The 16224-nt window shown below is 45.1% G+C and overlaps 1 protein-coding gene across 1 annotated transcript; it reads right to left on the bottom strand.

Annotated features, from left to right (window-relative positions):
* Positions 1 to 8128: 8128 nt before the first annotated feature.
* LOC130838909 (ADP-ribosylation factor-like protein 13A) lies at positions 8129 to 14941 on the bottom strand. The gene is made up of 7 exons (XM_057712628.1): positions 14883 to 14941; positions 14437 to 14507; positions 10730 to 10979; positions 9742 to 9847; positions 9033 to 9220; positions 8328 to 8418; positions 8129 to 8233 (listed from the first exon to the last, which is right to left on the bottom strand). The coding sequence occupies exons 1-7, from the start codon at positions 14939 to 14941 to the stop codon at positions 8129 to 8131; spliced, it is 870 nt and encodes a 289-aa protein (XP_057568611.1).
* Positions 14942 to 16224: the final 1283 nt, after the last annotated feature.

The raw sequence follows: 16224 nt of genomic DNA, 5'->3' as shown, positions 1-16224 counted from the left end.
TCTGCCAGCCCATCACTTTTAAAATCATGTTGCCAGTTTATAATTTACAGGGTCATTGCCATTTTTCTAAGAAATATATTTCAAAATGGCATGCCATAAAGTAGTCATGAACCAATGGAAGCTCCCTTAGAGCTCACCAATTCATGCAAGTTCGAAAGGACAGTTGAAATGGAATATAATTACGATGTCCCAGACGTTAACATTTTCCATCAGCGGATTTGATTTCATCATTATGTGTATTTGCATATTATAGTTCCCGTTGTTTCTCGTCCAAGGAGACTGTGTTGGAGTGGCGGGGGCAATGGTGACATCTAGCCCAGAGCCACAAAGTGGAGGCGCATGTCAAGTCCTCACGTCCATTCCTAACTGTTAGGGATCCTCAGGGTCCACAGAGGGGAGAGGTGTTTTCTCTGAGGACCTAAAAAAGAAATTTCAGTACATAAAGGTGTTGGGATTCCCTGCTTGCATGTACGGATCACCTTTACTTGTAACCAATACAAGGAATATTGAGGAGGAGAAGAGAGGGCAGGTACTTAGCTGTTTAATGGTCACTCTCCTCCAACTGGACTGTAAGATTTGAGGGAATAAGGGGTGTTCCGTTACTGTATCTCTATCTAGCATCAGCCGTGTGTCTGAAATGTAGCAGGTGCTCAGAGTGGCAATATAGCATACTGGCCAAGACAACCAGCTTTGGAATCAGCCTGACCTAGCCTTGAATTCTGGCTCCATCACTCCCTGCTGTGTGACCTAGGGCAAGTTACATAACCTCTTCCATCCTCTGTTCCCTGCGCCTCTAGCTGTAAAAGAAGGGTAATAATAGTACTTCCTTCATGAGACGTAGTCAGCGAAACAATATTTGTAAAGCACTTGGCACATTGCCTGGCGCATAGTTGGCATGGATTAAGGGGGGGAGTTGTTCCTAACAATTCAGTTATTTGTTGAAGGAATACGTGGGTGTGATAGCCTGCTTTCCCTTTCCTCTCTTGAGATGAACGAGTCAAAAGAATCAATTTGGTGTCTGTAAGACTGCAATACTTAATTTCAGGCAAACAAAAGCAAACACATATTGGAAAGAGTCCCTTCCCTGTTGGTGTGGGTGTTTCTCAGCATTTGTGTTACAGTCAGATATTACAGCTTCTAGTAAAAAGTTTAAATACAGTTTGAAAAAAAAATGACGCATAGGAAACAGGTAAGGCCTTCCCGCTCATTTTGTCATCCTCATAATAGTGGTTGCTAAAATAACCCACTTGTCAAATCCCTGTGTACTGCTGTGAGACGTGCTGATGTGAGACATATTTTCTGAAAATAACCATGATGAGGTGTTATGAATGAAGGGCTTTGGTACAGAAGTGATAGAGTTCCCTTCTGGGTAGAATAGCTCAGGATCACAAATTGCCCAGACACCTACTCGCTTACCTGTTCCACCTCCTAAAAGGAAACTTGTTTCTAGAGGTGTTGTGTTTTGTTTTTTTGTTTGTTTTTTTTAACTAAATATACTATAATCGCTGCATGGGATCCTGGGTTGGATCCTGCACAGAAGAAGGACATTAGTGGAAAAACTGGTGAAATCTGAATAAAGCCTTAGTAAATAGAATTGTGCTCATGTTCATGTCATAGTTTTGATCAATGTACTGGAGTTATAGGAGGTGTTAACGTTAGGGGAAGCTGGGTGAAGGGTATATGGGAACTCTTTGACTATATTTACAACTCTTCCATAAATCTAAAATTATTTCAAAATACAGTTTTTTTTTTTTAAACCCTACACATAGTCTTTTAAAAACTAATACTGATTGGAAGCTCATTCTAGAAAAACCCAGTCTGGGCAGGTGTTGAGGCCAGGGCCCCAGAAAGAGAATAGTGCTCATCCAGACACCCAGATATGTGCTAGATGTTTGGCTAACTGTAAGCACCACCAGTCACAAGGTGACGGGGTGGGGCTGGGGGAGAGCATTTAGCATTTCTTTTTCAATAAGGAATTTCTGGCAGCCTATCAAAAAATAGTTCCTTTCTCTCCGTAGAAGCTAGCTTCGTTCAAAACACAGCAGCCCTACTTAAGAGAGGTCCAAATCCATGTTTCCTTAAACTCCCATCTTGGAGTTTGGTGGGCTAGATGTTCTGAAGGAATTTCTCATGGGAGTGCTAAACCTGAAATGGTCATGTACCCTGATCTTGAGAAGGGGCATGGGAAGAGGAAGGATCCAGTCATTTTAAAGCACCAGCCCCCTTAGCATTCAATTCTTGATTCCCTGAATCAAGTGATCTGCAGAGTTAACTCCTGTGTCACTTAAAAGGCAGGTGCCTCAGTAACCTAGGATGAGCAGCATGACAATTTTAAAAAGTGTATTATAATCAAAGGTGTTGTGGCGGGGGGCGGGGGTAGGGTGGAAACTCAAAGGACTGTGGTGCTCTTCAGTCTCTTTGCTTCGTTAGGGATGACCTCTTCGATGTGTTTTCCATAGTTTTGATCCGCATGTGTACCTAGTTCCTATTTTGCTGTTTTCATGTACCATTATTTCACATTCTGGTTCCCACCTGCACAGGGTGCGTCATTGGCATCTTTCATGGCTGTCTACCATTCCATTGTATCGAATAGCAGGATAGTTCTTAGGGCTGGACTTGTTTTTCTGAGCAGACATAAAAGGCCTGCTGTCTCTTAGCCCCAGAGGTCTATTTTCGTTCCTGGAAGTGGCGACTCGCAGGAGCGTGGGAGTGCGTGGGATTCCTGAGTCGTCATCACACAGCACAGTTTGAGTGCTTTGTTAACATCCCTCTGCCCACCACCCGACAGCAGAGCCCCCCGGGCTCTCTGGTCCCGAGCCAGGCACGTCAGGGGCACCAGAGCGGAAGTACCCGTCCTACGACCCACAGCTGATACTATCTCCCTGCCAACAGCAGGACGTTCCTGCTGCTCTCTCTCTTTCCTGGGTACCAACTCCACCTGTGTTTCCCACAGAGCTTACTATGAGAGAAAAGGCAAGGGGGAGTGGGAGGATGGATGATTCTAGCGAAAGGAATAAGGCACAGGTCAGGGGTGCCATGGCTGCAGTTTTTAGGTGCACCTGTGAACATGGAGTGGGATGGGGGGATGGTTTCAAGTCCTGGAAAGCTGGGCGATAGAGCTTCTGTTCTCTACACCCCTTCCTGTCAGAAATCCAAGTCTGGGCCATCCAATAAAGGGTTTACAGGGGTGAATGACAAAGCAGTGAGTCCAGGCTTGCCCCCTACTCACCCATAGCCAATGGTGTTTTATAGTTAAGAATGTTAGTTGGCAAAATTCTCCTGAGTGGTGTTGTGTTCAGTGTATTTGGTTAAGTCTTGCCGGTTGCAACGGCCTTGAAAATGAGGGATATTTAATAGGATTCTGGGAGGGAAGAGTGATATGTGAAACACAACTGGGATGGCCCATACACCAAACACTCAAAGCTTCAGGGGATTCGTGACTAGGTTAGCTATTCTTGGTTTCCATCTCCAACCCTAAATCACCACAGTTCTTCCTTAACCCCTGTGGTGTACTGACTCTCTGACCCGTGTTCTGCAGGTCATACTGGATACTAACCCTACTGATTAGACACTACGGGGTGGGTAGAAACAGTATATGAAGAGTGGTGACAAGATTTCAGGAGTAAAAACCATTCAGAGCAGAGGGACCCCTCTACCTATACATATGGAATTCTCTAGTCTGAAAGCCCAGGTCTGTCTTGCAAGACAAAATGGACAAGTACCCGGAGCTTGTTGAATGATGGGCCAGGGTCATATTTGCGAAGTGCATCTGACAGAAATGAGACTTTACAAGTCCTGGAGGAGGGAGGCCAAGACCTTGACAATGAAAGGAGAGAACGCCAAGGCAACCACTTGCCTGAAAGAAAATTTGCCCTCAAGGCTCAAGAAACTCTCATTCATCTTGGTCCCTGGGGTGCCACGCTGAGACAGATTTGTAAGATGTTTTTGGCAGGTTCCGGATTCTCAAAGACAAGGATATGGGAGGCAGTGGTTGGCAGTGGTTATAGTTACCCTAGATTCTCTATACTCTTTGCACTAAGACATCTCTCTTTGGGTTGTTCTCTGCAGAAAAGAGGATACTTCTCCCAGAGAAGAGGTATAGCTATCGAAGGATCTAAGGCCCTCCCCTAATCATAATAATAGTAGCTAACATTTCATGAGCTACTTATTATGTGCCAGGCACTCTGCTAAGCATTTTGCTCTAGATTGTCCCCTTTGATCTTCACGACGAGCCCGTGAGGTACATACTCTTATTCCTGTCTTCACTGGGGGAAATTGCCTGGTCACGCAGCTTGATAAAGGGTTTGGAAAGTATGGTAACAGCCTGCAGCAACAATATTATTCCCTCAAAAATAAATAAGCAAAAAAGAAAAAAAATGAGTATGCTGGCTGTATTTGGAGGCTATTCTTTAAATATTTTTGACTGAGAGATTTTATGTAGGAAAATTTGGTTCACACCCAGGAACACATATATTGTACAAAGGGAAGTATACCAATACACTGAAATTCAGTTTTGTCAGAGGTTGTTTCAACCTAAATTCTCCACCTTGCCCATAGGATAGCACTCCCAACCCCTTTTAGCCATACTTTCCCTTCCCTCTTGGCTGAGGAAGTGTGCCTGCCTCATAGACATACATGCCATAAAGAGAAATACGGGTGGTCCAATTTTCTGAAGAACCTTGGTTTTTTGAATTATAGTCTCCTGCCTGATACAACTCTTCTTCAGTAAAGATATCTGCTGCGTCCCTGGGTGAGAATGATTGTCAGCAGAATTCTCCAGTGATATTTATTGGGAAAATTGGAGGAAAGTAGGTGGGTCAAGAGTGGCCAGAGAAGACCCAGGGAAGGGAAGGAAGACAGCATACTAGCTTGGGCATGCAGGAGATGTGGATTTTAGGAGCATGTCTGTCAGTGGTCAGCTGTACAGTCTTGGGCAAGTCACTTAACCTCTCTGTATCAAATGCCTAATCTGTATAACAACTGGGGTTGGACTAGAGGTTCTGTAAGGTTCCTTCCAGCTCCATGAGTAATAAGCTGAGCCTTAGTCGGAATCCTGTCAAAGACCCACAAAATGCCTGGAGGTGGTGCCCTTGGACCTAAGGCCATATGCAATGCATAATAGCAAATTCTGCAGCCTTTGACCGTGTCAGGCCCTCCAGGTGGGGTTGTGAGACTGATCCTTATGTGCCAGGTTTCTCTCTCTCAGAAACAATTATGGGCTAGTTGGTTTATATTGCCTGGTGAGACCATATAGGGTAGGAGTTAAGAGCATGAGTTATGGAGTTGGAACTTTGTTTGAAACCCAGTTCTACCATTTCCTTATGGGTGCCCTGGGACAAATGATTTGACCTCTCCAAACATCCGTTTCTGCCTCTGTAAGATGCTCGTCATAGAACCGACCTCATAGACTTGTGAAAATGAAAGGCAGTAATGTTTGTAAACCACTTAGCCGAGTCTGGCAGAATGGAAGTGCTCACGCACCCGTGTCTGCCACGACCATGGATGTGCTTATTGCTGTCAACGTCGTTCTCCTGACATGGGCATGGTGAAGCTGCAGCATTTTTCCTCGGTATAGCTTTCTCCTTCTGGTTAGAGTTTGAAAAAAGCATAAGCAGATCTTTCTGGCCTAAAGTTGCTCTGGAGTCAGATGTGGATTTGGTTCCTTGCTCTGCATCTTACAGGCTGTGGGGCCTTGGATACGTTATTTAACGTCTCTGTAAAATGCTGGCAGGTCTACAGCCTACTCCCAAGGGTTTTTAAGAATAAGATAATGAATGTGAAGAGCTTAGTGCTGCGCCTGACATCCAGAAGGCACTCGGTAAATGGGGGCTGTGGTACTGAAAGTAACAGCTACAGGAATCGTGACTCATGATCACCACCACTACCACGGCCCTCCTTGGAATGGAGAGTTGAATGTGTTGAAGCTCATACAGTTTTTTGCATACCTAACCTAAGTGTTAGGAGAGACAGCAATGGCTACTCCTGAAGGGACAGCAAAAGAATTGTTGCCAGGCTTCTCAGACAGTGGCCGGGAATTTAAAACGGAGTTATTTTCGGAGGCCTGACTGAAAATGATTCAGCAAAGCGTACTTCTCAGCAGAACAATTCTATTTATTTTTGCCAGTCCTCTTCCACCCAAGAACATGGTTTGGGGTGGGGGGGTGCGGGGAATGTAATTCTAAACTGACCCTGTACTTCTAAGGCTCCGTTGCCATTGGTCACCCACAACATGTTGCTAACGAACTTCATCAGGAGCATCTGGGTACAAAGAGTCGGGGCTCTGATCGTCTTTGCTAAGGTCGTCTTCATTCTCAAACGGATGCCCCCTGACTGTTCTTGAGCCTGTTGGTGGGGGTAAGATTCATTTGATGGCTCGAATGTCGATGTACAGGCACAATGGGAGTTCTCAGGGATATTATGTTAGAGTAGGTGGAGTTGTAGGTGGACTGTAGAGGTATTCACAAACAGAAATTAAAAAACTGAATAATTGTAATGGTTCTGTAGATGCAACCATTTGCTAAAGGAGGGATATGCGATGTTTCTTTGGACTTCCCTCCTTTTTTCTCTTTAGCGCTCTGTTAAAAGTCTAAAAAGAGAAAGAAAATAGGCAGTCACTGCAAGTGAAGCTAAGCACCGGGCTTCCTGTCCTTCCAGGTCAGGAGGGTGTTAGCTACTTTCCAAGGGGTGTAGATTCCCCTCCCCCCACTAGGTGCCCACCCTCTGCCCTGGCCTCATACTTTCTCTCCCTTTTGTTCGCTCCCCTCCACTTAAGGAATACTAACTGTAGGATCCAAAGGCTTCTTCCCTGGGATCTTCCAGTCACATCTCCTCTGTGTCCCAGGTGTCCATTCTCTTCTTTGCCCTTGGTTCTGAGCTTATAGAAATGAAAAATGGATTTCAATTTTGGACAGAGATTTAGGGGTAGATTCTGACATCTAGAAAGACACTTCCTCCACTCTTCTTCCAGATTCCTTCCACTCAACTCTCCATTCCCAGAGCAGTACCTCTCTCCTCCTCAGTGTTCCTGTCTAGAGCCCTCTGTGTAGGGATAACAACCCAAGGTTCTGGGGTAGCCTGAAGGACCAGATCCTTTGGAGAGCAGAAGTAACATTATAATATTGACAGTTTACTATTGTGGAGACTGGGGCTAAGGAATACTGAGATGGAGTAGCCATTAGCAACAATGGTCCTTTAAGTCCTCACAGCTTTTTTTTAGTGCCATTAGTATACTGGGAGAAATCATATATTATTATTAAAAAACTTTCCAATAACACAAATGTCCAAGGGAAGGTACCTCGGCTCTTCTCAAAATCACCTAGAATCTTACCCCTAGAGAAAACCACTGCTTGTGTTTGGTGATTCCCCTCCAGATATTCCGTACGTGATGTGTATATACATCACGCTCTACATGTTGTACTCTCACTTGCTGTTTTCCCTAACAGAACATCAGGTTGTGGAAAACTTTCCATGTCAGTAAATACAAGTCAACATTAGCCCTTTGAAGGTCTGCATAGTATTCCATTGGGTGGGTGCACCACAATGTAGCCTAGCCATTCACCATGGTTAGGCATTTAAGCTTGTTTCCAACTTTTAGCTGTTATACATAATGCTATGATTGAACAACCATGAGCATCCTTTGTGGGTACTTGTGTAATTATCTTTGGCTTCAGTTCAAGACATGAGATGATTGGCTCATAGGGTTTCCACAATTTTAAAGTTCTCGATATCTATCTATTGAGAGAGAGGAGGGGAGAGTAGAAGGGAGACAGACAACTAAACGACTCTCCCTAAAGGTTGTACCAATGTGTACTTCCACCACTGGAAATCATAACCTTAAAGATAACCCGATAGCCATCCAAACAAAGGTCTTGGGGCATCATACTGGGCTGCCAGATGGTGATCCCCAAGCACTTCATCTACTTTTCTTTCTCCTGACCACCAACCATAGTAAGAGAAAAGAGTTTTGGACTCAAATAGGAATACTGTTTCATAAATTGTGAGGGAAGGCCTTTATATCTTTTCTTCTCTGCTAACCACTGATCCAGGATTACCTTCAAAAAGATTGCCCTTGGCATATGGAGCTGGGGGCCGCAAGTCATCTTTCTGATTGTAGCGAAGCTTAGTGGTGTTACATGCACCATCGCCCCCGAGAACATTCACCCTTCTCCATGGGTTCGTCTAAAGCAAATGTTACTGATAAGTTCTTTTTAGGTCTTGTTCTTATATCTCCTTTCTGTAGAGCGGGAAGATGAAGGAAAAAAAGTCAGTTGGTGCCGGAGAGCTCACGGATGAGTCCCTGGGGCAATAACATTTAATCAGCCACTTACGTATAGGATTGACTTTAGAGGCCTAGGTGCCATTGACTGTTGTTCTAGATGCTGTCCTTTTTCTTTGGACATTTGCATCCTGGTAGCAACGCTGAGGAAGATAGAAAGGACAAAGCCATAGTGAAAACAGACGCAAGCTCCTTTATCAAATCCAGCTATCACTCCATCCCTGCCATATGTCTTTGGAAAATTAAAGGGACAACAGAACAACAGAACATTTAATCCCTTCATTCCTCAAAATCTTGATCACCTCCTGTTGTTCTTTTTCTTCTTCTTTTCCATATTCCTGTTCCCTCCCATCTTTCCTTATCATTGGGATCATCGGGGAACAGGAAGCAGAGAATGTGGGGTACCTCCAGGACATTCATCCATAGAATATTGCCAATAAGCTTCTTAAGGGGCTTTTTCTCCTTTTCTCCTCTATGTGACAAACCAGGAAGTTGAAGCCCTGTTTTGGAGATGCTCTGATACTGATGGCTTAACTCATCCCACTGACGTGACCACTCCAATTGTGCCGAGGGGAGGGTGTACCTAACAGTGTTGGGATGTTTGTGGTCACTGCCCTTGCCCCATTTGGGCCAACTCATCTTGAGAGACTTACTCAGCACTGCACAGAATCCATCCCCTCCCAGAACTCCTTGCTTATTTTTGAAGATTGACTTTTGCATGTTCTTATCAGTTCACCTAATAGAGGCAGCTCAGTACCTGTCTGATGAGCATCTTTCCCCAAAGCCTCTGGTGCCCTTAGAGGCTGGGATTCTCGATGGGGGTGGCTCTTGGGGAGTACACAGCTCTTCATATGTATCCCCAATGGCAGATAACAGCCAGCGCAGGCCTTCAATTATAGGCTGTTGGTTCCCTCTTTGGAGGTTTTTGATGGCTGAACAGGGTTCCTGTGACAAAAAGAAGAGTAGGCTTCAGCTCAGGAGGCTGGGACCCCTGGGGTTCACAGTCCCAGTCACCCCCAGCCAAAGAGCTCAGCTACACATAAGTTCTGCTGTGCTTGACAAAGCTCTTAATACTTCCTAGGAGACATTCAGCATTCACTCCTGAGAAGGTAAATGAGAGGTACAAAAGCTAAGATCCTTTAATCAAGGGTAACATCTTGAATGTGTGACCTCGGACAGGTCACTCAAGAGTCTCTGAGCCTTTGCTTTCTTAACCATAAAATGAGGCTATTGAAACTTCCAACTTTAAAGAGCTATTTTGCAGGCCTAATGAGAAAACAGATGTGAATGTGTTATAAAAGCGTGATGTTTATGATCGCTGTTGAGTCAGAAATCATCACTGTAGCTGTTGCCTGGCAGGGAGAGGCCTTGCCTGATACCCAGCATAGGAGGCTGATCACGGACTGGGCCAAGGGAGGCATCAGCCTTGTTTGAGAGGACAAGGGAGGGGAGGGCTGGACACTTACCACTCGGCACATGGACTTGCTCTTGCTCATTAGCTTTTCCAGCAGCAGATATTTAACAATATCACAAGGTAGCAGAGCGTCTTTCTTGTCTTGCTTGTTGGCCAGGCTAAAGCCAGGCATTGGAGAGAGGGAGGGAAGGAGAGAGGAAGAGTGAAACTAAGATAGAGGCCAAGGGCAAGAAAAGAAGGGAAAGAGGGGGGCAACCAATTCTGGTACAGCTGCTATATATGCAGGGGCCAGCTTTTAAGCCATCCCCAGTGAGGTGAGCCAGACATTTTTCTAGCCAGCTCTCAATGAAGGAGAGAATAGCACAAGTAATTTGAACCTGAGATAATCCCCAGGTCTCACGTCTCACTTCCACACTACACACTCAAACTTTAATTAGAATTGCCAACTGGGATAGGAACAGATTTGGAGCTTTTACATCCTCCCCCGAACTCTGTTCATGTTTGAGATGGGGGTGCTAACCAGCAACAAAAAAGGCTAAAAGGGAGTGGGAGAGAGGTGAGAGTTGACAGGCCACCTGAATTATTACCCTGGAATAAGAGTTACATAACTGTCAAGGGAGGAGGCCAATGGCACTGAATATACAAAAGAGGGGTTTTCTACCCTCGTCTCAGGGTCAGAGACTGAAGCCAGAATAAAGAAGCAAATTTAGGAAGGCAGTCTTCAGGAAGAGTTGAGGGATGGGTTGGGGGGGGGGTGGCAGTGTTGGAAGATCCAGATATTACTCTCCATTTCCCTTTAATGCTTGCCTTCAAAATTACCTTTGCACAGTTAGATAACAGGTTCCCCCATGGCAGTGCCTGGTAGAAAGTAGCTCTTAAAAACAGGCCCCAGAGGAGAGGGGGGCCCCTTTGCGCCACTCAAAGAGGAGAGGAGCTCTAACTGGATGTGACAAAGGGACCCCCTAGCCCTTTCTCTGTCTACTTCTCTTCTAAAGGCATAAGATGGGAAGGGGAAATTGGACACAAAAGCAGACTCTTACAGTAGAATGGGTTTCCCGGAAACTCTTCTATCAGACAGCAGGCGGGTTAAGATGACCCTCGCTTCCTGAATGCGCCTTAAGTTACTGGAATCCAGAACAAAAACCAGCCCATGTGCCCGAGCATAGTAGTTGGGCCAGATTCCTTGGCTCTTCCTGTCTCCATTCAGGTCGTAGATGGAAACGTCATAATTATCCAGCAGGAGTGTGGTCATCTCAGGTTTCACAGAACTGTCTGTCCTACTGGGGAGGACTATGCATAGGGGAAGAAAGAAGCGAGAAGAAAACAGGGGACTCTAGTTAGATGAAAGAATTTGTTAAACGATGATCTGAACCTTGACTAGAGCCTGCCCTGAGGAATCCTACGGAGGTATCCTGCCATCCTGCTCCCACTCACCGATCCATCCTCCTAAACTGGCACTTTGTTCATGCCACCCTCTCCTGGCTCAGTAACCTTCTGTGAGTACCCACTGCACCGAAGATAGAATACAGACTCCTTTCCTTCCTAACCTGTCAGATCCATCGCTTCCCTGACTGGTGTCCAGGGTCCCTCGTACCCAATCTCTTCCTATGCTTCTTGACTCGTTTGTCTCTCCACCCCCAACTCCACATGAAGGTCTTGCTCTCTCTTGCCTTGAGCCTTCATAAGATGCTATTCCTGCTGGTTAGAACACTCTTCCACTACCCTCTGCTTGATTAACACCTGTTTTGTTTTTCTAATATCAATTTAGATCTTGTTTCTTCTAGAAAGTTTTCTCTCACACCACCATCCCCCAGGACAGATAAGGTGCCTTTCTCCTGCGCTTACCACTATCACAGCACATATGACAGTGTTATAGATTCTATGATTTATTTATCTGGGTTATCAACTGCGACAGGATAGGAACCCCTTCAGTGTTATTTACTGTTATATTCACAATGCTGAGCACAGAAGCTGGTACACAGGTGCTCCATAAATATGTGTTGAATGAATCTGATGAATGAATGAACATCCTTTCTTCAAGGCCCAGCTCAGACACCACTTTCTTTAGGAAGCCTCTCTGACTGGCCCAGCTCCCCCTTTTCTCTTGTTGAGCACATGATATGTTAAACTGGTCCTTCCCCTCATTCTGTGCATGTCCTGTCTCCCCAGCTAAGATGTAAACTCTGTGAGGGAGGGGCTCTGCATCTCCTTAGACACAGTAGGTATTCAGTAAATGTTGATCATACCGGTTACTGTGGATGAGAGTATGAAATCCTCTTATGTCTCCTCTGAGCAGCCATGCCAAACTCAGATACGTTCGCCCTTTCAAGGCTGTGACCAGACCATACAATCCCACAGGGCATTCCACCCTTCACGTAGCCCCCCGAGAACTGTGGTTCAGCATGACAGTCTGTAGACACATTCCAGTTCTTTGAACTGACAGCACTTACCTGTGCTCATGCTTGGGTTCCTTGCCCCGAATGACCATGGCAGACAAAACAGTTATAGTGACTGATGTTGATAATAATGGCCTATGTCCCCAAATGTTTTATAGCTGGTGTCTTCAAATGTGCACACAAGTTACTACTTGTAGATTGGAACTTCCTCCCTAGGCTGTTACCTGTCATAACCATTTGCAGGCGTTGGGGGGGAGGGGCAAGCGATTGCATTTTGGGTACAGAGGAACCTACTAGATTGACTCTGGCAGTCCTGCATGGGCAGGGGTGGCCTGAGATAGTCTTCAGAATGTGACATCAGTGGCACTTTGCTTCTTAGCCATTAAAAACGTCTCTGTGACGTCACAGCCATAAACCTACTGGTTTATGAATCAGCCCCAAGTTACTCACCAAACACAAGGCAAGTTATACAGTAACAAATTAAATAGACTCCAGGCTCTGTCCTCTAGGAATTAGCATGGAAAGCAGACACTCTTCTCATAGGCAAAATACCGTAGGGCTAATTACAGATGAGTGCTTCCCAAAGCTTCCTAGCCATTAGAAAGGCCTGGGGAGTTCTTCAAATATAGATTCCCAGGCCCCACCCAGACTGGATGGGAATCTAGGGGTGGAGCTGAGTTGGGTTCTAAAAATTATCCCCACTTTTATCAGGAATCTTGTGATTCATCCTGGCTCCTTGATTTTCTTGCTGCTGCTTACCTTTTCACCATGTCTGCCCCTCAGAGAATTAGGAGAGGCAGAGTCAAGTTTGCTGCCGATAAGGTGAGATACCAGGCTGAACCACTGGCTAAAATATGCTTGGGGCTGCCACTCCAAGGGTGGGGGGAGGGGGAGAGAGGGAAAAGTTGGAAAGAGGCAACATGTAGCCTGAGGAGAAGGATCGAATGGGGGAGAATATTCATTCCGTAAATGAATGAGTACCTACCTGAAGGTACTAAAAGTACAGAGATTGAAGATACAGAGCTGAAAGGATCCATCCTTTTTCCTCAAGGGCTCACAGTATAGGGGATGGACTTGCAGTTGTGCAATGATGTTGTGATAAGTGCATGATCAAGGGAGGCACAGAATAGAGTGGGAGCTGAGGAAGGAGGCACTGGGCATTAGGGATGACTTTCCTGAGGTCAAGCTTAGGCTGTGTCTTCAGGCATTTTGTGAAGCAGGTAGATGATGGAGGGGATGAAATGCTAGGTAGCAGGAGAGCATATACAGAAAACGTGGGCATGTGAACTAGAATGGCGTGGTGCAGATGAATGGCAACTCATTTGTTTTGGCTGCATCAGGGGGCCTATGTGGAGAGCATGGAAAACGAAGCTGGAGGAGAAATCAGGGACCACATCATGGAGGGCCTTCATAGTGTGTGGATAAGCAATTTAACTTTTATTTGGACAGCAACTGGGAGGCACTGAGTGGTTTCAAGCAGGAAAGGGCCATGATCAGATGTTTGCATTAAGTCCTTCGGGCAGCTGTGTGGACTGAATACTGGGGAGACAACCACAGACGGCAAGATCAGCCAGCAGGCTGTTTGCTGTATTTCAAAGACATTGATGCTGGCTTCAAGGCGGCCAGAGACAGGAGTCACGTTGGCCCTTTCCTCTACTTTGTAGATTGCTGCCAGGTTGTATAAACAACCACCTCATCATAATCCATGTTTTATTTAATAAAAATCAGTGGAGGGCATCCTATGCCAGCCACTGTGCCGGGCTCTCTGATTGATTGGCTTCGTTAGCTGGGGCTTCGCAACTGGAAAAGTAGCTCCCTGCAATTCTGTGTAATGGCTTCCTGAAATGTCACGGTAGCAATCTGGAGACTTGGTATTAAACTAGCATGTCTCTGAACTGACACCGTTTCTTAAGCTCCCACCCTCTATATGAGCTGTCACAAAGAGTTATTGAATGAACTTCATCATCCCACACTTGTCTCTCTTCTCTAGACCAAATTCCACTTTAATTGAGCTCTGAACCAGACACTTTCAAACATGCCAGCCTTCCTAATCAACTGCAGTGCTTTACATAGTCTGAGTTCATTCATCCTGACACTGTGAGAAGAACTTCAATTAGGATATCTTGTAAAGGGAGCAGATGACAGACATGACATAAACAGGCTGATAATACCCGAGGAGAGGAGTGTGTGTGTCTGTATCTGTGTCTGTGTGTCTCTGTGTTGGGAAGTGTTTCCCTTCAAAAGAGGAAACTTGAGGGTCATGAAATAAGGCTAGGAAGGAATGATTATTTCATTGGTCACCGGGACCCATGGGAGACCTCAACCAGTATCTAATGCTCTCAGTTCCTTACATCTCTGGAATGCCTCCGCAAGAAGAGTCTTGCCTGAGCTGTCCAGTCCCACTATGGCGACGGTTGCATACCTAGAAATGGAAAAGGAAAATGAGCCAAAGCTTTAAAAGTACTGTTAGTTCTTAGGCTAAAGAAAGATTATACTCTTCCTTGGTGTTTGGGGCTCTGCCTGCAGTGGTCCCAATGCAGTCATAAAAGGGACAGCCGGGTGGCAGAAGGTGGTGTGGGAACCCCTCTCTAAAGCCTCCAAGGATGCTTTTCTTCCCTGGTTCACTTGCCTTGTAGAATTGGTCATCCTCTCCCCAACCCTTCCCCTCATCTTGTAGATACTACTTAGTCACCTCCCCTAATGATATATATCATAAAGATTTGTCCTTTGAGGGACCATGGGCAGGTACACTGGAGGAAATGGTGGAACAGGTCTAGAGAAATAATTATAGTATTACCTTCGCGGCTCTTCAGTTGCCTTTAGACGAGAACAGCAGCCGGTCAGTAGCCGGAGCATGATTCAGCTTAGTTCTTTAATATTAAGGGAAACAAGGAAACAAGAAATCAGCCCCGTTATTAGCTCTGAACTTAAATCAGCTTCTAAGTACACAGGTACTGAGAAACAGAAAGCCTGGGACTGTCAGAAGTCCATTATTTCATTCTACCCAACCTTGTCCTTGTCATAGAGGGAGGGACTGGTTATCATCAACTCTAGTGGCAAAATGGGGTGATTTCTTATTAAAGCAACCCACACAGGCATAATGGCACCCCTTCAGCCATAGTTCATTCCTGTTTTGAATATCTTCATGCAACCTTGGAGGTGAGGGTGGGGTGGAGAGCTGTCTTAGAGAAGAACCAGCTTAGGTTTCAAGAAGGACCTATTGGTACTCTCTCACTTTGTCCCAGCTTCCCCTTCGCCCCCCACCCCATGTCCTCAAGTCCGTTCTCTACATCTGCATCTTGATTCTTGCCCTGTCAGTGGGTTCATCAGTACCATTTTTTTAGATTCCATAAAAAAAAAAAGAAGGACCTATTGGAAGATCTGTTCTAAGTAACAGCTATTCATTGGGCTTGGTTCTCTTACTGCCTCTGCTTCAAAAATGTGGGTGTTGGTGACCCACTATCATAGATTTCATACAATTCCAAGTGCTATAAGGGATTTTAGAGATCATCTACTCTAATTGATTTCAAACAACAGTCCAGGTACCCGACTCTCAAGGATTCTCAGGGAGTAGCATAAGCTCCCCAGGTGATATCAAAGTACAGCCATATTTGGAAGTGACTGCCTAAGTAGAAAGGGTAATGTAGACAATCACTTCACGATTAATCCATGTTGTAGCCTGTATTAGTATTTCATTCCTTTTTATGGCTGAATAATATTCCATTGTATGGATATACCACCTTTTGTTTCTCCACTCATCAGTTGATGGACATTTGGATTGTTTCTACTTTTTGACTCATGAATAATCCTGCTATGTGCATGTGTGTATAAGTTTTGTGTGGACATGTGTTTTCAGTTCTCTTGGATATATACCTAGGAGTGTAACTGCTGGGTCATTTGATAATTCTATGTTTAACCTTTAGGAAGTGCCAGATTGTTTCTACATTTTACATTCCTACCAGAATTGCAGGATGGTTCCAATTTCTCCACATCCTCTCCAACTCTCGTTGTTGTATTTTTTTATTGCCATACTAGTGGATGTGAAGTGGTATCTAATTGTGGTTTTGATTCATATTTTCCTAATGACTAATTATGTTGGGGTCCAGAGCTGGGGGAAGCTCTGGTTGGGTTTACAAAGT

This window comes from Hippopotamus amphibius, chromosome 16, assembly GCF_030028045.1.
Source record: "Hippopotamus amphibius kiboko isolate mHipAmp2 chromosome 16, mHipAmp2.hap2, whole genome shotgun sequence".
In the NCBI taxonomy this organism is placed as follows: Eukaryota; Metazoa; Chordata; class Mammalia; order Artiodactyla; family Hippopotamidae; genus Hippopotamus; species Hippopotamus amphibius.
This window is presented reverse-complemented; position numbering and strand designations above follow the sequence as displayed.